The 23,967-nt window shown below is 33.9% G+C and overlaps 1 protein-coding gene across 1 annotated transcript in view; it reads left to right on the forward strand.

Annotated features, from left to right (window-relative positions):
• The window catches only part of Hmt4-20 (Histone methyltransferase 4-20), a 44,547-nt gene extending 27,641 nt beyond the window's left edge, over positions 1-16,906 (forward strand). Inside the window, exon 7 of the mRNA XM_072527407.1 lies at positions 786-16,906. Coding sequence (XP_072383508.1) covers positions 786-897 — 112 coding nt within the window. The 3' untranslated portion in view covers positions 898-16,906. The remainder of the gene's footprint in view (positions 1-785) is intronic.
• Positions 16,907-23,967: the final 7,061 nt, after the last annotated feature.

Here is a 23,967-nt window from a genome sequence, read left to right on the forward strand (position 1 = left end):
CGTCAAGTAAGATATTAATATATGAATCCCTGAATAGGTTTTTCACTTGTGACTTTAGAGTGCCCTTTTTTTCTAGTCTTTTAAATAGATTAAAGTAGCTGTGATACTTAGCAGGATCTTAATTTTTGAAGTTACTTGGGCATTGACTTCTTTTGCCAATCATCAATCTTTATGCAAATTGGCCCAGCCTATGCGTTTCTGTAGCATTTCTGGTGTTAGTTTTAATTTTCTAACATATACCGATACTGAAACACCCAGTTTCTTCCAATCTACTCTTTATATATCTCTGTCATGCCTGCTATATTTGAACCACAAGTTCTACAAATTTCTGCGTACAGTGGCCACTGATACTGAACACCCTGCTTCATCCAATGTATTCCTTATATCTCTGTGAGTGACACTTCTTTGTTTTACAGCCCAATTCTTTAAAATCCGTTGTCTTCTGGGGGTAACTGAAAGAATATCAGCACGCGTATTTTACTAATTTTGAACACCAGTCACTAATTTAAATATAAAACTAAAGTTGAAAAAAGTCGAGTTACTACACACTTTTAGCACATTCAGTTGTCATCTGTCAATTTTTGATAACTAAATAAATAGTTCCACCATTTTAACTTAATTATGTGCATGACTATTCAGTAATTGTTATGCCATCCATTCAGCACCTCTGTATCACTGTGAAGACACTTTTAAGGTGCATGGAATTCAAAAAACTAATATTTATGAGTCCTAACTTATAATAAAACATAAATAATATATAAATAAATTATATTTTTACATTTCAGGTTAGCTGAAGCAGCCCTGCCACAGATCCCCATGAAACGCTTAAAGCTTAAATTTGGCAATGAGAGCCACACTATTGACATCCCGTCCACTAGCACTAATTGTCATACATGATAAGAGTCTGACGAATCTTGTGGTTGAGACTTTTTCGAAAAGTGATTGTATTGAGGTGACCGCGCCATCGCGTAGGTTGAAACATGCAAAGAACAAATTAGATAATCTCAGGAATAAGGGGTTGTTTAATTATTGCTATTTTGTTCAACCTTACCGATGTAGGAATGTTTAGTGTATGGCTATTCTATCATATATTTTTTAAAGTAAACTGGAAACAAGAAAATCATTAAATCAATGAAATATTTTTAAATTTTATGGACTTGTTAAAAAAGTTATTAATTTAAAAGTTCGGCATTCGGTGTACTGCTTTCTGTCATTGTATTATATCTACATTTTTTATTTTTACTTTGCATATTTTTAGAAATTATTCTTTTTTCATTTATTTTTTACTAGCTTATATAAACAATGCAACATTCTACAACAAAATATCGTCAAATTTAAAGGCAGTAAGTTCAATTCGTATTTTGTGAAAGTACTTCGGAAATCGTTCATTCCGAAGTGTATTTAAACTAAAATTGTAGTTAATTAACATTAAATATAGTAACTAATATTAAAATGCCACAAGAAAATAGCTCAGAACAGATTTTAATCAATTTCAAACTACCTGCGTAGGTTCGAATCCTTTTCGCAGCGTAATCTTTGTTTTTATTTTTATATAAAATTAACTTAAACTTAAACTAAAAGAAAAACTGATAGCTGAAAATCAGTGGACTTACCGTACAAATAACAGCGTACAAATACGGTAGCCTTGTGATGAGTAGTGGATGTTTATGGAGGCCTCTTTGGGATAAATCAATAAACTATGCATTTATCTTAATGCATTTGATATATAAGCAATTGTGTCATTACCTGGGAGGCTTATGTAGAGTAGTGGAGCACTGGACATTAATATGGGAGGACTTTCGGTGTTTAGCTGGTTTGGGCAAACAGGAAGTTTGGCTTGACGGTTGGAAGTTGGAATATGACAGTTGACATATGACGTTTCAAAAACACACACACGCCAGAATGACAAATGGAAAAGAAGAAGAATTTACACGTGATAGACGAAGAAAAAACGATTTTACAGAAAACAGAATTTACACGTGACAGACGAAGAGAAGAAGAGGATCTACCCACCTGTATACCTGTCACATCTGGCGTTACATCAAAGGATGCCGCTTTTTCCCTCGCGCATGGTCTTCCAAAATTTCCCACACTCAACCATTACATACAAATGATGTGTAATATTTTATTCCAGGAGACCAGAAGTTTTTATTCATCATCATCCAGCCTCAAGAGTCCACGGCTGAACATAGGCCTCTTCCTCATGTTTCCAACCCCGTCTATCTTGCGCCGCTCTCATCCAGTTTTTATTGAGTCTTCTTAAATCGCCAGTCCATCTTGTAGGTGGTCGACCGACGCTTCTCTTGTCTTGTCTTGGCCTCCATTCCAATAACCTCTTTGTCCATCGCTCATCTGTCATTCTGGCTATGTGTCCTGCCCATCTCCATTTTAGTCTCCAGTTTTAGTACAGTTTTTATTAACAAGCTCTATTTTGCGTAAACTATTTATTTCGTTATATAAATTTTTGTAAAAGTCAATATTGTCGCCCCTTCAATTCTACTTTAGGTGTTCTCTACACTTATGAAGATTCACCAGCATTATCGCAAGTATATATCTATCTTCTGCTGTTTGCCGTAGTGAATGTGTATTCAATTTATTTTCTGTTTTAGCCACGAGCATTTTCTTCTTCCCAGACACTTTTTTCTACAATATTTAGTTCCATTACGAGACTTAAGAGGTTATATTTCATCATCATCATTCTGGTTTCACAACTCTGTGTGGGTCCTAGCCTCCTCAAGAATTTCTCTTCAGTTGTTCCTATCCATCGCCTTTCTCCGCCAAGCACGTATTCCCATATTTCTCATGTCTTCATCAATCTTATCAAGGAACCTTGTTCTAGGTCTTCTTCTCTGACCAATGGGTCTATCAAGGAGCGTTTTGCTAGCTGGGTCATTTTGTTCCATCCGCATTATAATATGCCCTATCCACCTCAGATGTCCTATCTTAATTTGTTTTACGATATCTGGTTCCTGGTATATTCTATAAAGTTCGAAGTTGTATCGTCTTCTCCAGACTCCATTGTCATTCACTGCTCCATAGATTCGCCTTAGTACTTTTCTTTCGACACATCCTAACATGTTTTCATTATTTTTTGTTAGAGTCAAGGGCTCTGAACTATATGTTAGGACTGGGCGTATTATTGTTTTGTAGAGTTTTATTTTGTATTTCTCGATATAATTGTGGATTTACGGAGGAGATTGAGCCCAAAATAGCATCTGCTGGCCTTGCAAATTCTGCGGTTTATCTCTCCGGTACAGTATACAGTAAAGAGGGTCTCCCTGGCGCAGCCCGTTATTTGTTTTAAAAGGTTCAGACAGTTCCCCAGTAATTCGTACTCTACATTCGACTTTTTCAAGAGTTAGTTTTGTTAAATTTACTAACTGATTTGGTATTCCTAGCTCTTTCATTGCTTTGAACATTTCCTGTTCTATTCACAGAGTCGTAGGCTGCTTTGTAGTCTATAAATATGTGATGAGCGTCAATGCCATATTCCAGTGTTTTTTCCAAAATTTGTTTCAGGGTTGCAATCTGATGTATTGTCGATTTACCACCTTTGAAACCAGCCTGGTATTTTCCTACTATCCGTTCTGCATATGGTGCCATACGAGAACATAGTACTGTGGTGGTTATATTTCTCTCTCCGGTAAATATGTCAAAGATAGCCCATTTTATGTTGCTCAATAATGCTTAGAAATTCTCTATTAGGTCCCATAATTTATAACAACCTCTCATTGGTGCCTCCTCATACTGCAACTTTCATTATTTCTTGCAAGTCTTTAACAGTTTCAGCTATAATAATCGTTCTCGACTTATTTTATGTTATTTACATAGATTCCGTTGACTTTAATTATTTTTCTCATATTTTCAAGGTTTCTTTAAAAAATTGTTCAGAGCATATCTGAATAGAAGAGTCCACAACCATGCCGTACTCCTTTCTTTATCAATATGTCCCCTGTTAGATATGGACTCATGTTAACAGATGCACTTTGTTCCCAGTACATAATAAGTACAACATTTTGTGGTCAGTGTCTAATTAGTAAATTTACTAAAGTATCTTTCTGTTTCACTCTGTTTCACTTTTGCAACGTTTAGAAAACACAGATTTGTGTCAAATCCTGAATTCTAATTCCGATTTTTATTCTCGTTAGTAGATGTCGGTCTAGCGTCTGTCGGTAAATATTTTAAATATTTACTTTTATGGATGGTAAAGGTTTTATCTTGTTAGAGCTTACCATGAGTTCGCTCTGAGGAAGCCAAGAGGCAGAAATATGCGTATCAGCGAATGGTGGTGCGCTGTCATGAAATCAAACCTTAACTGTCTATTTAATTTAAAAAACTGAAAAAAAACTGGAATACAAAGTAAATGTTTAACTTGCATCGTATGGAATAGGAATGATAACACGGCCCAATAAAATGAAAAAATTTGAATACTTGAGAAATAACGAATTTTCAATATTTTTGATGCTCTGATTTCAGGATTGATTGTATAATTTTAACTTCGCTCGAAAAGATATACACAAAGGCACCTGGAAATCACCAGACGGACTTACAGTAAATATGATGTGCATTTAAGAAACTGATAGCTAGTGCTATTATAATATCGGATTCATCATCAACGTGAAAAAACCCTTTTAAATTGTACATATATTTTACTTGATGCTGCTACTGTTTCGAACCGTAAACTTTTAGCTATCCATAAATCAAGGTTTTATTTATTTATATTTCTTTTCTTTAACTATATATTAAAACGGTATTTCTATTAAATATATTTATATATTTTTATATATATTAAAAAAACATTTACAACAATGCCAGTTTTTAGAAAAAAGTATATTTAAGTTAATGCCATGCATTAAACAGTTCTAAAACACAAAACAGTATTTAAATTCAACAAAGAGATGTCTTTTTATTTAGAATTTACTTTAAATATAAATTTTATTTTGAATTTTAACATATTTCGGGGATTCACAGTAGAGTATATGCCAATGGCATTTCAGTTTCATAATTTTTCAATTATTTCACTGAAACGAAAACGAAAAAAACTTAAAACAGACTGAATCAATAACATTGCTTATTATCTGACAGTAGGAGATATAGAGAGAGCTAATAGCCAACATCCTTGCGAAAATTTCTTAAATGAGGTTTACTTTTATATTTTTTCTTCTTTTATATTATATTTACAGTACACCAATGTTTCTATCCTGCTTACTCGTTTATGCTTTGTTTCATACTTTAATAAACGATCAGTATTTTGATTTACTTACATTATGGTGAGTTTTTTTCGGGCAGGTTTTAAAAGAACCAATTTTAGCTGCATTTGTTAAAAGTAAATAGCAATGAAACTGTGTTGGCACAATTCTGTCTGAATAGTAGATAACAATAACACTTAGTGCATAACTAACACTTCAATACGCCACTGAATACATGTCGAGCTTCCAGTCGATTTGGCGTTTGCCAGGTATTTTCCAAAGTCTCTTTTGATCTTCCTCCTTTATTGTTAATTTTGAGTTTCCAAACGTTTCTATCCTATTCTCTATTAATGGCGACGTAAGTTTGAATCGGTATCAATAGAGTGTTACAACTGTTATTTTAGCGACCTCGCCTCGTCAGACAACTCGGGCTTATACAAATTCAAGCTCGAAAGGTCCAACTAATGTCTTCAGGATATTTCTCACTTCGAAGGTTAGCTACAGAGGTGCCATCTATTTTGATAGCCACTAACGAAAACGATTTAATAATACCATTTTCTGTCCTCGAAATGTGCAAAAGATTAAAACTTTTAGCAAAGCTTGCTCTGATGAATTAAAAAGCCAAAAATATGGTGTTGAAGTACAAATTCTTCAAATGCGAAAGATTTGACTAATTTGTTGTTACAAACTTATGTTAGCATTTCAAAAAAGGTTCTTCCTCTAGACCTTCTCCAACCCTCCAACATATCCACTTCCACAATCCATTATAACGAAAACTTAATACCAAAGCGTTGTCTTTTTGAAGGGATAGAATAATGTCTTGAACATGTTTTTGAAGCGGTCGACTATACATTGTATTTTAAACAACCTATCATCTTTATTGTTCACGCGGCTTAACTTGTGCGAAAGTGGGTGTTTCAATAATATTGTCCAATAGTCGTTATAACTAATAATCTTTCATTTTATTCTTTTTCACTAAAGGCATAAGTAAACTGTTACAAACACATATATTTAATCTGCGTCTACAGTTTTACGATTTTTCGAAGCTTTTTGTTGATTATTCCCAATAAAACAAGTCACATAACATGTTCGTTTAAGTCACTATTTCAACCACAATGACACGGTTTAAAAATTTTTCGAGAATATCTAAACGACAACAATCCTCACTAAGATTTTCAATTTTGCACCTGATTCTTCGTTGTCAAAATCATATAAAATTGGAACTAGATCAGATTTTTTTCCGTCCAAATGTCTCCGTCATTTTACGTTTTTTTACTTGAAAGTATACTATCTAACGGCTCATTCTTATCATCGGATACATCGACCTTATTTTCTTGGTCGTCGACAAAAACACCATCTTATACATTATCGTAGCAGTCATCTTTATTATCAGAAGTATCTAAACTGTTCGTCCTCATTGTTACTATTCATTAATATTACATATAAATCTTGTCAAAAGCCTTTTTAAAATCGATTGCACATTTTGATTTATTATATCTCTGTATCAGTACTTGGATACTGAACAACGCTTCTCTCGTACCCAAGCCAGTCCTAAAGCTAATTCTCTCCTCTAATATCGTGTATATTCTGCTGTGTATTACTCGTAGTAATTCTTTTTGTTAAAAAGAAAAAAATAAAACAAAAAGAATTACTAAGAATAATCAAAGAGAGGAAAATGCAATACTTGGGTCATGTGCTGAGAGGCGAAAGATATGAATTACTTCAAGTTATACTGGAAGGAAAAGTACAGGGCAAAAGATCAGTAGGAAGACGCCAGAACTCGTGGCTGAAAGACCTGAGGAGATGGTTCGACCACTCATCCGCAGAGATCTTTCGCGCAGCAGTTTCCAGAACTACAATTGCCATTTGGTTCGCCAACCTTCGAAAGGAGACGGCGCAATGAGAAGAAGAATTACTCGTAGGAAGATCTTCAAAATGCGACTCATCAGACGGATTGTCCAATAATCACTGAATGTATTTGCACGCTGTTTCTTTGGAATTGTGGCAAATGTGGACTCAAACCAATCAGTTGGTAATATCCCAGTGTCATAAATTATGTTAAAGAGACCACACCCTGCTTTAATTCCATTTTCTCCCAAAAACTTTAGTATTTCAAAACTTACTTCATCGTTGCCAAGTGCTTTTCATTTTTTGCCGTTTTTATTCCCCGTGTAACCTCACTTTCTATTACAGATAGACCTGTTATAGCAATCGGTGTGTAAAGTTCTACTCTTTCATCTTTAGATAACTCAGACATGTAGTTTGTCCATTATTTTAACTGTTCATTGATATCTAATATTCTGTGTCCGTTTTTGTCTTCTAAACTTTGGGATAGTTGTTTCCAGTGATCTCTGTTAATTTCTTGTGCAGATGAAATGTATCGTGTTTCTTTTCGTAGTGTTTAATTTCATTACATTCTTTTCTATGAAATTATGTTTTCGCATGTCATCTTTTGTTTGTTTATATCGTGGATACTCTTATATTCATTTTTATCTTTATTTCTGACTTCTCTTATTTGGTCTATGAGTCTCAGTATTTCTTTTGTCATCCACCCTTGTTTTCTTTTTGTTTTAACTGCACTTAATTTTGTTTTTTGAACAGTTTTTAATATATGTATCTTTAATTCTCGTCCAGTTTTTCTCAGTACTTTCCACTTTGCTTGTTGCCAACTTTATTTTTTGTTCTAATGCACTGGTTATTCTTTGTTTTACGGTATCTCTCAACTTTTAAAATTATCTGTATGATATTATGAATCTGTGTTTGCCAAATTCGTGAGTCTTACACTGAGAAACATCGCTGAAATCTTCAAGATCATTTGCGCCATAAATCCAAGAAGGAAGCCTTAGTACGGTGCTGTTCTTGACAGCTTTAACATCCATTTCAATGCATTTGATGCAAAATTGGTAATTGTTTTAGTAATTATTGTGTCTTTGTCATTTATTAAGTTGGTGTAGATGGCAATAGCAGATATTTTTGTTACACTGTACGTGACTGGCAAATACTTTTACCTCTGCTAACACGATTTCTTCGCTTGTAACCCTTATTTTTGGGTTTTTAAGAGACAAAGTGTCTCATTTTTATGGTAGTGTTTTTATCCTTTTTGCTAGGTACTGAAATAACTGTCTAAACTAACTTTCCAAAATCTTCCTATACAACTGTTACTTATACACAAATTTTACAAATATAGCTACTGTAAATCCTCGAATAATAAATGTTTAAAAAAAATGAAATGAATGTTGCCGAAACATTCTCCGTGGCATACATCAAGTGTAGTGGGGAGAAAAAAACGTATCAGTGTTTTCCCTTTTATATGCTGATCCACATCGGAGAAAAATACATGTTGAAATGATAGATGTTCATTGGTGTAATTAATGTATAATGGATGTTGTTAACACTGTAAGATCTTCATACTATACTTGTAAAACTATTTTCATTTAAAAAAAATCAAAATTGTAATCTTTGCGTATGGATTTTAAAAAAGGTGCGTTTTTTAAAAAGATGTATCCATTATTAGAAAATATGTATATATTTAACAAAGACATTTTTAGAGAAGGTTGGCATCATTTCTTAACTTCTACTGTTTGTCATACAATCCCAATAGTTTTTCTTTTAAACAATAGTCAGCTTCCGTAAAATGTTTTGAGCATATTCTCGCGGTTTCTACATTAAATTTGTCTCGCTGAAAACACTTGGAGACTTTACGCATTTGTTTGTCTCTAGGAAACACAAAAAAAACGACACTTCGAAAAAGTTTTACTTTTTTTATTATTATTATTTTTTAAACAAGCCGTCACTGCACAATACATTATGGCAGACAAATAATTAGTCTTCTTTATAAAGTCGCTACAGGTAGTCGAGAGGAAGTTGCGTACGATAAACCAATTAGGTGATATTAACACAGTAAACTAAATGTTTTCACCACAAAATTTATATAACAATATAATATACAAAGTCTTTACTACATCACTGAATAAATAAAAATCACAGCAACATAATTAACATGAACACAGATAGAGCATTTAACTTGGCGTCATTAAAGTTGTCTCTGGCTTACGTCACAGGTGTGCGAGAAAGATGCAAGAACATGCGCGTTGACTTATCTTGTTTGTTATAGTATCATGGACTACAGCTATCATAGGATGCGTTCAGACGACCTCAGCGGCTGGACAGCTGACTAAGCGGTACCATCAGCGGACTTTTAATTGTATAAGAGTTTTTAAATAAAAATTTCGATTGGTCTAAAAAATGGATTTACTATGGAATAATGAAAGTACAGTTTGGTACTGAACGAGAATATTTATTTACAGAATTATTTATGTAAATATAGAGGTTAGATTCGTCGAAACGTCAAAAATGAAATGAAATGTCGAGACAAATGCGTTCAGAAATTTTTGTATGCTGGATCTAAGCCGATTTGTGCTTAAAGTCAGCCGATGAGGTCGTCTGAACACACCCATAGTTTCTGGTTTCAGGAGTTAGTATTTTTCTTTTCTTTACATGCTATTTCTCGCTTTTTCTCTCTATGTACTCGCTTTCTCTATTCTCTCTCTCTCTCTACTATTCTCTCTTTCTGAGCACCTACGTGCATCATGAAGGTTCAAATAGACTTAATGTTCTATGTTAGTGGCTTAATACAAGTGATTTTTTCAATAATCTCTGGAACCATTAACTAATATTGGAGTATACTCCCAAACTGTTTCTCTAATTGAGAGCTTTGATTTGACACATGTATTCAGTGACAATTCTGTTTATTTTACTATAAGTAAACTTGAAATAATTGGATAACTCTTATAGGCTCCACATCTGAATTGGATTAAAACTTTTTCGTATTCAACACAATTTGAAGAAATTTTAGAATTTACAGTTGTGTTGCTGCTTGTTCGGTATAACAGCTCTTTAGACGCATGTAGAAATGATATTCTAAAATGGATACATTTTATTAAGGAATGCAAATAGTTTTAACAATACGGACTTTTGGAAACGATAAATTTTAGTGTTTTGTTTATTTTAGAGAATTGCTTTTTTGTTCTATGCCTACGATCTTAAAAGTATCGCTTAAAACATTATACTAGGTGTTTACTAAAAAACTGTTGATTCCTATTTGAATATTAATAGTACTTTTATTTTTTACATGTATAATGGTGTCGATGATTTGTTAGTGAAGGAATTTATTTGTTTTAAAGTAAACATCCTAACTTAGACAGAAAATTTTTAACCCGATCACATTCCAGTTATAAAAATATATTTGGGTATTATCTGAAAGATTCTTAAGTTATAAGAAGGTTATTTTTTGTAAGAATTACGGTAGTTCGAATTTTGTTGTGATAATTGAGGATCTATTTTTTACTATTTCAACAGTTTCATCGTATAATTTTTGTTACTTTTTGCTTATTGCATCTTGACGTTTTGGATTCCTCTATTGGTTCTTAATAGTTACAGTCCGTATTCTATTTGGTTGGTTTGAATTGTATGAAGTGGCAGTTTAGGGCATATGCTGTTATTTTTGAGGACTTTGTTAGATTAAGTTGGGTTAGGTTTAATATGAGTGAGCGCTTAACCACCTTTCCACTGTTTTTATGTACAAGAGTAGAACAAAGAAAAAAGACTTTTGTAGTCCGTTTAAAAAATTCCCCAGGCTCACCTTATTAACCGATTTTAGTTTTTCAAAACATATTTTAGATGGCATAGCATGGAGGAAAACCAAAAATAAGTCCTCTATTCTATCTTCTTCTTCAAGTGCCATGTCGGCAATCATCATAGCTATTCGGACTTTTGAGACGGCTGCTCTGAAAAGTTCATTTGATGTACATCCGTACCACTATCTCAGATTGCGCAGCCATGACATTCTACGGCTCCCTATGCTTCTCTTTCCTTGGATCTTTCCCTGCATAATCAGTTGGAGCAAGGTGTATTTCTCCTTGTTTTAATTGTATTTAAAATTTCTATTTCTTTATTCATCCTTCTCTGATGTATACTCTTCTATTGTATACTAACAGGCTATATCAGTATTTTGATTGACCGGTTTTGTTTTATTCACGTAATACATATAAAAAATGGTTCATTCTTCATCTTTTTTTTTTTTAATGAGAAAACTAGACGTGTATGTAACTAATGCTTCGTGTCAGATCTTCTTTTGATTTTAAGAAAAACTCTTAAATGTAAGAAAACACCTTATTTGGGCCATTATTAGGAAGAATTAGATAAACACAGCTGATTCTCAAGAGAAACATAGAACGACAAATGAGTGAAGGGAAAAGACAAACTTCCTAACTACAAACCATTCGAAATTGTACCGAAATATGAAACACAGTGCAACTTGTATATATCCTTCGCCATGACGTAGGCTCTCATAAAATCGCAAACGGTCTTATTTGGTGCTCCTTATATTTCTTGGTACGAACGTCAATGAAAATTGGGACCATTCCATAGAAATCAAATGTAGAATAGAGAAAGCAAGATTCGCATTTCCAAAAATGGCTAAGCTATTTAAATGCCATGATTTATCAGTATCCTTAAAAATCAGGTTACTACGATGTTATATCTTTCCTATACTGTTGTACGGAGCTAAGTCATGGACTCTCACGGACGCTTCCTGCAAGAAATTTGAGGCGTTCGAAATGTGGTTTTATCGTCGAATCCTAAATATATCTTACACCGACAACGTTACTAATAAAGACGTTTTATTAAGAATGCAAAAAGAAAAAGAGCCTACAAAAAAAAAGAGTTAACGAGGGCTAGGAAGGCGAAGAACATAATGCAAAATACAGATTGCTATGATGGTTGCTAACATCCGAAACGGATAGGCACTACGAGAAGATATTTCTTGGATTTATCCATTATATGTTTTCTATGTACCACCGACCTATTTGTATTGCAGATGTACACACTGAAGCATGAACACTTTTTAGGTTAGTAACCTAAGTAGTTTTTTCGATCGTGTCGGGAACCGCTCACCAGCAAAATTGGACGATATTCTTCATAAGCGTGGCCAGGTTTTTTAATCTGGGTGGGCTCCAATGCTGATAATCGCAACAGCAAGTGCTTGTTCAACAAAAGGCACCATTCTATGTTCAAAATGGTTTTGCAGTATTGTCGATCGAAGTTTCGATTTTATAATGCTCAGCTTAAAAAATTCTCTCACAAGTACAACTTGTTACAGGAATTGTGGCAAATTTTACCATTAGTTGGTTAAACATTGGAAACATCGATTTTCTATTATTCTGAGACATCCAATTGAGCCAGTCGAGAGCTTTCGAAGGTAGAAAATTTTTACGTTTTCTTGTTTTTAAAATTCTTACTCCAGCTGCTAATTCTGAAGAATTCAAATCAAAATATTCTAAGGTGTCTTTTAAATCTCAATTTCCTAGTTCATTTATATTTAACGATATGATTTTGCCTACCGAATAAACAATTTTTTTTATTCTTGGTCAAATTAATCGTTTTGATGACTGAATCAGTCGGTTTAAAAGCGGATAAAATACAAAGAGTTTTACTTCCTTTTTGTATCGTTGACTGTAAATGCATTTCCAGTATTATTATCTAATCTAGTAGAAACTTTACCTGTTTTTCTTGGAGTAAGAATGTCAATTTGAAGCTTATCACAAATGTCTTTTACTTTGGAATAAATTTGGCAAATATAGATGGTTCTATCCTTATTTTTCCAAACCAGTCGCTAAGTTTAAAACTTCTTCCACATCTTTACAAATATCTATATGACAAACATTTGCAAAATTGGAAGCATTATTTCTAAACACATAATAAAATCAAAGGATTTTATTTGATGAAGTGTCCCTTTACCTTTAGCTTTGGCTTTTGCATTAGTTACTTCATCAACTATCTCTTCAATGGCTTCTATAATTGTTTCAAACTGATCTTTGATCTCGCACGACAAGCTGACAAACACCAACGTGTTTCAGCCGCAGATTTCAAAGCTTTTAACTTATTATTTGTGACAATATATTCAAAAACAGCGTGCTTTTTTGTACTGCCTTCACAAGAATAAACCAATTATGTTACACCAAAAAATCGAAAATATTTAGATTTTCAATATCATGAGCGCAAGCGGCTACCAATGCTAAATTATGGCAATAAGCATAGCAATGAATATACATTTTAATATTTTTCTCTTTACATCTTCTCTGTACACCACAAAGTTTCCTAACATCGCTGAAGCTCTTGTCAAAGCATACAGCTTCAACATCCTCCTACGGAACATTCATATCATGCAAAATAGAATTTTATTGTTTTAAAAATAGTTTCCATCAGTTAAATTTAAATGTTTCAATGCTACTAGGCTTTTAACTGAAAACCTTTAGGGATATATCTAAAAACAATAGCAATCTACTCGTGGCGAGTGACATCAGAAGTCTCATCTGCAATCACAGAAAGAGGCTGCCCTTTCACTTCCTTCTGAATATCCCTTAGAATTACATTTTTGAGAGAATGTAAAATATCATTTTGAATGTAGCTTCTACGATAAGTGCAGTTTCCAAGTATGTCTTAAATGTAAGGTTGTACAATTTCGAGAAACAATCCTTTTTCATTGCTTTCTTCGGTTTCATCATAACCACGAAGAGGTTTTCTATCTTTTACTAGAACTATAATTATAACTATATTTGTAACTGTTCGCATTTATCAAAACTTCTTAATCTATCACCCTCAATATTTTCTTCGAGCAAAATTTTGTATCTCCGCGTTCAGTTTTAAATCACCAACGGTGGGCCGTATTAGATATTTAAACTTATTTATAACAAAAGTTTTACTTTTTAGTGTAATATCTCGTTTATTTAATATTACTCAAAATGTTCACATATTAGTTGTTTTTAGAAGCGAACTATCCCAATGTTTACGCCCCTCGAAAGTTAGTGTGGGTTCCACGGTACCCGCGGCACCGGCTGTGATCACGCCTATGATATTCTCTATACTTAATATAAATTAATGCACTAATATAGGACTTTTACTTAATATATACCTGGAGGAACGACTATTTTTATTTTACTATAAGTTTTGTATAATTTTTAATCATTTTGGATTCGCTTCTGTGTACATTTCTAAGTCAATTTCAACAACTCGCCATAACTACATTTCTGAGCGTTTTTCGAATCTTCAGTGCATTATGTTTCAAATAATTTTCTGTTGTAGTACTTTTATTGCAGGAAAGGGCCGTTTTTCCCAATTCTCAAATGTTTTAACTTTGTTATTGACTTAAGAATCGTTCTATTAATACTAAATCCGATTAGAACGTGGCGCAAGGTCTGTGGGCCGAAGACTGTATTTATTTATTTTTAGTGTAATTAGAATGTATATGTACAGTGATAAAAATCTACGGTTTTAGTTCAATTGTAGGATAGTTTGAGAAATGCGATTATTGTAAATAGCTGATTTTATTTATTTTTACAAGCATTTATCGTAAACATTGTATTATTTTTATATATATTTTGGTTCTTAGTATGGTTTTCATACACAATGACATACTGGAATATGTACAGATTTTTTTAATTGTTATTGTCAAAATGTTCAACCTAATGTATTGAATAAAAAGTCTCCAATTATACAATTGATATAAACCGAATTAATCAGTGATACTTTTCTAATAAAATACCCTAAAATCAGGGTACTCATCTTTTGTCTAGCATTTGATTAGGATAGTGTAACCTACGCTTGGAATTTCTTTAAAAATTAAGTTGATTTTTATGTGTCTGGTTTAAGAAGTGTTTTTGGTCATTGATTTACTCAATCTATTATTTACGTCAGTATTTTTGAAACTGTTTCCTAATTTTTTTCTGCCAATTTATGATTCTATTTGGGCCTAGTTGATTTCGCACTCCCCGGTAACTCACCTGTGTCCCACCCTGAGCGACTGACTCAGGGATGCGGTATCTCACCATTAAGAGCTCCAGCTATTCGAATAATCCTAGACCAAACCGTACTGATTATCATACAGAAGACTGAAATTTCAGGTTGTTCCTGAATGAACCAATGTATTAACCTTTCCATGATTTTCAATTGAAACGAGAGTAATTTAGTCATCGGAAAGGATCGGACTTTGTGGTAAGAATTGTTTCCTAGACTGCCTCCAGGGCAGAGGTAAATATCCGGTGATGAAACCTTTAACAGACCAATAATTATCACTTCCAATCTATCTCCCTTCTGAAGTCTATGGGATAAATACCATTTCCCCCAGGTGCTTTATTTGGTTCAAATCTATTTAGGACATCTATCCTCCTTAAAAAGATCCTTCCAGCCAACTCCCTGTCCGTGGGGAATTATCTCTAGGGTTTCTAGAGATAATTCCCGTTCGGTGAGTTACTAAACTCACCATTGGGTTTCTTCACGCATTGGAGATAAGTTAGCATTGAATCATGTTTCAGCATCTTTAGAGTCTTTGCCCTAATGCAGCTTCTTTATTGCCGCTGCAAAATTCTCTCTAGGATCGCTCTTTTGAGGACAGTTTTTCTTTTTATGTTCTCTCTGGGCAGCCATGAAGAGCTCCCAGTCCTCCTGGCTACCGTTAGCTTTATTCTAGGTGTGAAACCTAAGATCAGTTAGAGTTTCAGTCCACCACGGGTTTTGTACCAACTTTCCTAAGAAGACACGCCTGTTTCATGCACTGCAGAACTTCTTTCGCCACAGCTTCAGTCTCCTCAGATGAGATCTCTTGCTGCAGCCTCCATATCCTCAAGCCTGGTCTGTTATTTTTGCCAATCCTTTTTCCTTACAAATCGAGATCCTCCTCTGCCGACTCCGTTGTAGGAATCCAGAATTTAATATAGGAGTGATCAGAAAGTGATGGTTCATCACTAACCTTCCAGTCCCTATTTAATAATATCCACTGAAGTCAAAGTTAGATCCAATACTTCAGTCTTATTTCTTCAACTAAATGTAGGCTTGTGCTCCTGATTCCTCCAGGATTGTTTTGTTACAGAGAGAAATTTCCATAAAGTCCTAATTTTTTTCTGCCAATTTATGATTTTTATTTGGGTGCATATAGGTTGTGTGGCGTTATTTTAATATTAGGTTTATATTTATAGTAAGTATAAACTAAAAAAGAAAAAAATTGTTAGTCGATGGAAGCGTATGGATTCATTGTCGAAAACGATGTTTCTCATTGTAACAACCGTTCTCTTAAAACGGTCTTGGTTTGAGGTATGTTTCTCTAAATCATTGAATGTGACGCGAGAAAAAACAAAATTATGATATACTTTAGGTGGTGCTACATTACACGATATTAAAAGCGATAGCGAAGTAGATTTTTATTTTTGGTTTGAAGAGACCGAAGAAGCAAATCATGACAGATGAAGAATTACACGAAGAGAAAAACCCTACAGAAATAGAGAAGCCACCAATTACTATTGATAAAATAAAATAAGATACATCATTCAATGTTTCAATACATCTACAATATGTGCTGAAAAAACGGTGTATCTGTCAGTAATATATAACAGCATAATTCTTCAAATGCCCCGAGGATTTTTTTTAAAAAGGGACTACTTGCAAAAAACAGATCCCAATTAAGGTTTATTTCAAAATAAATTAGGTAAGTTACATTACGTATTTTCATAAAGAACTGTTTACTACATATTCCCTTATTAAATTAATACACTCGCGATCATAAAATCCGGGTCATCTTGAAAATTTCAAGTTTCTTAAATATTTTTGCCTCTAGCGCAGTAATAACCTTTTTTGGCTAATGTATTTTTTATTTGTCATCAATGTTTGTTTTAGAAGAAAAAAAATGGTTTTTTATTGTTTTTATTGAAAAAAACAGAAAACAAATCAAATTGTTGCTAAAACAGACATACGAAAAAAAAATGGAAAATACAGAACGTGGTAAAAAATCAGTGAAATTTTAATGACTAATATCGTGTATTGCCTCCCCTTGCTCTAATAACCTCTTGCAGACGACGGGTCATACTCTCAATTTTTCTCCGTATTACATGTTGTGGTATGTTATTCCAGTCTCTCACTAACAGATCCTTAAGCTCTTGTGTGTTGTTAGGAGAAGGTGTATGGGTTTGAATACGTTTTTTTCAAATCGTCCCAGAGATGTTCAAAGGGATTCACGTCCGGAGACCTAGCCGGTCAGGGTAGCCTCGTAATTCCAACCTCGTCCAAGTATTACATACTGATCCTGGCAACGTGCGGTCGCACGTTGTCCTGCATAAAAACGGCGTTTTATCCAAGCCCTGCCAGGTTGGGCATAACATGTTCTTTCGGAATCTCCGTAATGTACCTTCGTGCAGTTAGGGACCCATTTTCGATGAAGGGTAATTCTGTGTGGAAGTCGGAAGATACACCTCCCCAAGCCATGACCGAGCCTCCACCAAATGGCATTCTTGGAGCAATGCAAGCTTGTGAAAATCGTTCACCGGTTCTCCTCCAAACTCTTACACATCCATCGGATCCGGTTAATTCCCCAATGCGCGTATTGTCGAGCAAAAGCTAGTCGGGCAACTCGAGGCACCCGTCGAAGTGGCGGTCCTCTAGCCATTACCTGAGAAGATAGTCAAGAAGAACGAAGTGTTCTTCTGACTATTGCAACACTAAAATTGCAATTTCGTACTTCCTCTAGACGATTTTGATGCATAACCGCAGTTGAGGTCCGGTTTCGTAAAGCTTGAAACACAAGGAAACGGTCATCTAGTGGCGTGATCGTTCTTCTTCGTCCAGAGCCAGGTCGTCTGATTAGAAAACTTGCCTACTGAAAGCGTTGAAGCACTCGTTGAACCGTAGAAAGGCTTACGCCAACAGTTCTTGCGACTTGCTGTTGAGTGTGACCGTCTTAAACAAGTGCAACAATTTGTGCCGTTTTAACAACAGTCAAAGGCATTTTTGGCAAAAAATAAACACTAATAATGGCACTAATAAACACTAATGGTGACAATAATAAACGTTTGTCCATTGCATTTGAACAGAAAGTCGAAGCACAAATGAAACATTTAAAATCGGCACTATTGGAATTCTTTGTTGCAAAGGAAACCGCAACAATTATCAGAAACATGCATTAGTTTGTATTTGTGTTATTATTATTTACGATAAAGCTCGTTAAAAATGAAATATCAGTGATTTTCAAGATGACCCGGATTTTATGATCGCGAGTGTATATTATGAAAAAGCTTTATTTTATTTATCTTGAATTTTTGCTAAACAATCCAGGATTCCAAAAAAAAATTATTTTTACTATTTTTTTTTCTGTCTGATGTAAAGGAGCTACCTTAATTGCGTCCTGCGTTGCGACAACTATCTACTTTTGGACCTTGCATAGACTGTGCAGTAGATAGATATACTTTTTCGTGTTCTTGGGTTAAATATTATCCTTAAAAAATAATTCAATTTAAAATACATTTTTAACGATTGTCAAGTTTTCTTTGTATTCACATATATCTCCATTGATTGTTATAAGTGAGAATATCTTCTTTGTATGTGATAATTTCACCCTCTTTTGAGAAAATGTATTAACAAAGGTCATTATATCTTCTTTAGATGCCGTACGCTACTCAGGCTATGTGGCTTAAGTGGTATCATATGGCCTAAGTACGAAACCTTTCGCTGCTTAACGAAATCTAACAATTCCATGGAATTATAAACAGTCTTGTGAAACACCACATTTCGAAAGCCACCACGCGATTCAGTGATTTCATTTTAAGTGACCAGGTCTTACTTCCGTACATCAGGACGGGCCATATGTAGTGGCGCACCCAGGGGCGTTAAACCCCCCCCCTCCTTCGGGCACTCGTCCGACACTGTTACTCACAAATTTTAAGGACTCAAAATGGAGGTAGGTAGCATAAAAAAATTTCGGTGCCCAATCAAAACCCCCCCACAGGAAAATTCTAGGTGCGCCACTGTCAAGATGGATATGAGCTTGTCATGTTTTACTCTATCAAATATATACATCACAGTTGACATCCTGCACCTCTTGATAAGCACTTGTATAGCGAATAGAGTTTCTCGGGTGCCTAAGGAATCGCGAAATCCAAATTGTGTCCATGATACTTGTTCTTCACATTTTTTATATATTCTGTTATGTATCACTTTTAAAAACGTTTTGAGTAAGTGGTTCATTAGGCTAATTATTCTGTAGTCTTCGTATGTTTTTGCATTTAATCTTTTTGGTATAGTTACGAAGGTCGACTTTAACCAGCCTGGTATGGATGTTGATGTTAAGATCGTACTAATATCCCACTCCATTTATGATTATTCACTAAATCTTGCAGCTCCTCCATATTGTTCGCTATTATGGCCGTATCGCCAGCATCTTAGGTTATTAACAGCAAGATCATTAACTTTGATGCCTTTTCCTTCTCTTGTGCAAGCTGAAATATCGTTTCTACACAAATGTTAAACAGTAATAGGGAGAGAATACAATCCTTTCTTACGCCTTTCCTTATCTCCATTTCTTCGATGTATAGGCGGCTGGCGATCCTTAATTCCACTTTTTGATTCCAATATAGTTGTTGAATCATTATCATGTCTTTGTCATTGAGCTTAATTTCGTTTACGTCCTTATAATTTGTTTATATTTGACGTTGTCAAAGACCTTTTGGTAATCAATGAAGCAAAAATGTAAAACATATTTCCTTTGTGTACAATGCTGTTAGTAATTAAAACATTCCAACTGATCTTTCATCAGTTGCTTCATATCCTCTTTTGAATTGACCCACATGTGAATTAAAATCACCTGCTATTATGACTCTCTTCTGGTAAAATATCTTTTGTTCTCACACAGATAGACTTTAGCATACACACACACAACATTGAACACGTCTTTATCAAGAACAAATTTCTATCTGCAGAAGACCTACAACTTCTTGCCGTCTACTACAGGGAATAATGGAATGAGTAAGACCGAGCCGCAAGGTCACATCTCTTGACGTACTGCTCATCCATAGATGGATCTGATACACTAGCGTATTCAAGTATACATTTCTTACTTTGTAGCTCTACAATCCATCGTAGGTCTTGGTACCTGTAGGACTATACTGTCTCCAGTTCTTCCGACCCATCATAAAGTCTTTGTTCATCTGTTATCCCATGGTATTGAGATCTTAAGCGATATTGTTTCTTTATCTAGTGCGTGGTAGTCCTGGTAGACTAAACTCCATACTCTTACTTTTAAGACTTCCAAGACCCTATCCCAATTGTTCTAACCTGTAATGCTCTTTCCCCTGAAATAGTCCTCACCCGAGCTTTGTACGCGGAACATTTTACCTCAAGAGATGGTATCATTACATCATTTCAGCATAATTTTTGTTAAGTTGGAGGTATTTTCAGTATTATATCTTGAAAAGATTTGATGCCTCAATTCATTTTCTATTATATAGAAAATTAACAATGTCTTTATTAAAACTGTAATGATTATTTCACAAATTACCTTCTTAATCTGTTTACTAACCATAAACAACCTTTTTATTTCTTTATTTTTTTATCAACCATCACCTTCGAGTTTTTTCGAAGGTAATTAAGCTTCCTTCACTTGAAAAAACGTTTCTTGGCTTATTTCAGATGCCCCTGAAGATGCTCTGAGGGGCAAAGTAATTTGGCAATATTTAACAATAAAAAACTATGCTCGATATCTGCCTTTTATTTTAAAAGTTAATTTATTCGAGCATTCAACCATATATCACTTTAAATAACCTTTTAACTGAAATTAGTATGTTAAAAACGTTATTAATACTAGCGCCACCTATTGGAGATCTAAAAAATTAGATTTTATCCTCGTTATTTTTGATATTATGTAAAAGGATTATAAATCAGATTTGAAGTAGTTTTTCTGACATACATATGAAAACAGTTTGTACTGATTATTTGATGTGACTATATGATAAAATTTATTTTTTATGGTAGACATTGGTTCTAAAAATGTTTCGACTGTGATAGTATTTATTTACAATTAATTTGAATTCCCAAATCGTTTTTAATTTGTTGTTTTAAGTCAACTTGTCTATCCATCGTCTTCAAAGTACCGAAGTCTGGTTTGGTTGATCATCTCGGATTGTTAATTAAAATGAGTTTAATTTTATTTTTATGGATCTTTAGACTTTTTTCTTTATTTTTCTCTAAAATAATCGACTAAATTTTACTTATCTATTGTGTTGACAGCATTCGATGAATTTTTGCCAATGTATATGTATCTGCCTGTCGTATTCCCATATGTGTTTTAAAGTGTAAACTGTAACAAACTATATAACAGTATGTATTTAGATTATTAGTATACTACAAAAAGAAAATTAAACAACAATTATTTCCAGTATGTCATTCTGTTTTTTTTTTTAATTAAATAAGACACATACCTCATTGCATTATAGTTGGACGATGTTTTGTATTTAGATAAATTCTTGTTGAAATTTACTGTTAAAAATTTATCTGGATTATTGCAGTGTTTTGTGTACAAATTACGCTAATAGCGTAAATCTAATGTAAATAATATGGAAGTTGTAGTCAGTGTAAGAAATCGATAATAACATCAACCAATCCCCAGAGATCTATTTCAAAATATATTTAGAATTGTTTTTCAGTTTAATACGAATTTCTGTGTTACTATAATCTTTTCTTTGACATACAATTGTATTCTCTACAGTTTTGCACACTTTTTTCATATAGAAATTTATTTTAGTATTCAATTTTACAAATACTGTCTCTTTAGTGTTCTTTCAACATATTAAGCTCGAAATTGTTAAAGAATATAGAAAAGGTGTACACTTCTTGCTGTACATGCATACAACATGCAGTAGTGTCTCCCTGTCTGTTATTATACTGCGAAAGAAGATATTGTCTTTCTATCCTTTTTGGAATATCTTTCCACATTTTTGACCGGCTGAACACCAAAACATGTGCTTGCAGTTGTTACAACTTTGTTGTCCCTCCAGCGAACATATTGAATACCAGTCTCCTTATTCAATGTTGAACAATATTCCCCTCGTGCCCTCTTTTCCATCGTCCTTTTGGAAACAAGTGGACAATTTCTAGGAATTCTATTATCCCTCACAGTACCTGTAACCTCGTACCCATTAGCTTTTAGAGTACTTAACAAGTTTGTACTGATAAATAAATTATCAACGAAAAACTTGTATCTCAGAGACCTTTGTCACCCAATTCTTCGATCATCTGTACCAGGGGAGCTGCAGCTTTTCCGAAATATTTTTGATATTCTTCATTAGATCTAGGATTTTTCCCTGATATACTTCAAAGTTTATCAAATATCCGCTAGGTGTATTCATACCTTATAGCCAAACCTTACAGGCTTTCCTCTGATAAACTGTTTGCATCTATGATGCCCAAAGTGCTCTATGAACGATTTTTTTAACATATCTGTAAGTGATCTTAGTTTGTACATTTTGTCATTTTATCTATATTATTATTGTCTGCAAAATGAAGTAAACGACAAATTTGTAAAAACCTGTCACGTCTCATGGCATCAGACACCAGAATATTTTGCATGTCAGGACTTCTCTCCCAGTGGCTTCTTTTAGATGGTAGCTTATTATATCCGCTTACTAAGAGAATTGCCATAAATACTTTCAATTCAGGAAGTGTCACGTTAGGGTTCGGTTGATTTATCAGTAGAGCATATTTTGTTGTTCCAGACACTATCATTTCTAGCAACTCATCAGTAATAAATAATTCAAACAGTTGCACACAACTCATCTCTGAATATTTACTGTAATCCCCTTGTGGAAAGTTGCGCGGCGTATAAGGAAGGTCTCCTTCAATATAAGTTGTAGGTTCGGGCAGATCAATTACCATTCGGGGATTTGTATTAGTTTTTATTTCATAAGAACTATTTACGTTCTGCAAATCCTTATCATAGCTTGCTTCTAGGTCTGATTGTACACCTTCTAGACGTTCAGAGTCTGCAAATACAACTTCCGCAGCTGCACGAGGTTGACGAGGATTCAAGTTATCTGGGTCACCACCTTCGTCTTCGTCACCTAAATCCTCATCCGTAAGGAAATTTGATTCAGGCGGCTCAATAAAAATGTCTGTTACATCATCTTCTTCATATGCGATATCTAAAGCTTCCTGTACTGTAATTCCACTGAAATTATAAAAAGATATGTTTTGACTACATAACCGCCTATGGGTCCATATGGGTACAGCAATATTTACATGAATTTTTAAGTGTCCCTTCTAATTTTGATACAAAAATATGCACACTACGTTATATTTTAAGATCTTTTAAAATAAGTAAAAATGATTTGATCCTAGTATTCCCAAAAAAGGGTACTGAAAATTTACTTACATAAATCGGATGTCCATTATCAAACACTTTTTACTAGAACACGATTTTCTAACTTCCTTAGCTTGTAAAATCTAATAAAACACTGATGAGTATTCATCAACGCAGGTTCAGACAAGTCTAAATAAAGTATACATGCGGTAAATGTAATGTTGGTTGCCTGTTTTATTATAATTTTATTGTGTTGTTAAACAATACCTTTACAGCTGGGTCCATATGGTGACTGTAGGCGCTAATGGGTTAAATAAGGCATCTCGTGTTGAACAATCTTTAATAAAAACAAATTGTGTTGGTAATATATGTTCTAAAACCGAACAAAAATAATAACTCGCATACTGAACGCATTGTAGACTTTTGTTATTCTTCTTAACTTATATTAATTTACAATTATTTGCGCATGGTAATGGACTACTTAAGTTTTGACGTCACAATGAGCGGGATATTTAAAAACCTTTCCAAACATTTCTAATTTGTATGTATTTGTCCCATAAGAAGTTGGAAATATTGTTTTTTTTTTAAATTGTTTGAAGAATAAATAAA

The sequence above is a fragment of the Diabrotica undecimpunctata genome, chromosome 3 (genome assembly GCF_040954645.1).
Source record: "Diabrotica undecimpunctata isolate CICGRU chromosome 3, icDiaUnde3, whole genome shotgun sequence".
Classification (NCBI taxonomy): domain Eukaryota; kingdom Metazoa; phylum Arthropoda; class Insecta; order Coleoptera; family Chrysomelidae; genus Diabrotica; species Diabrotica undecimpunctata.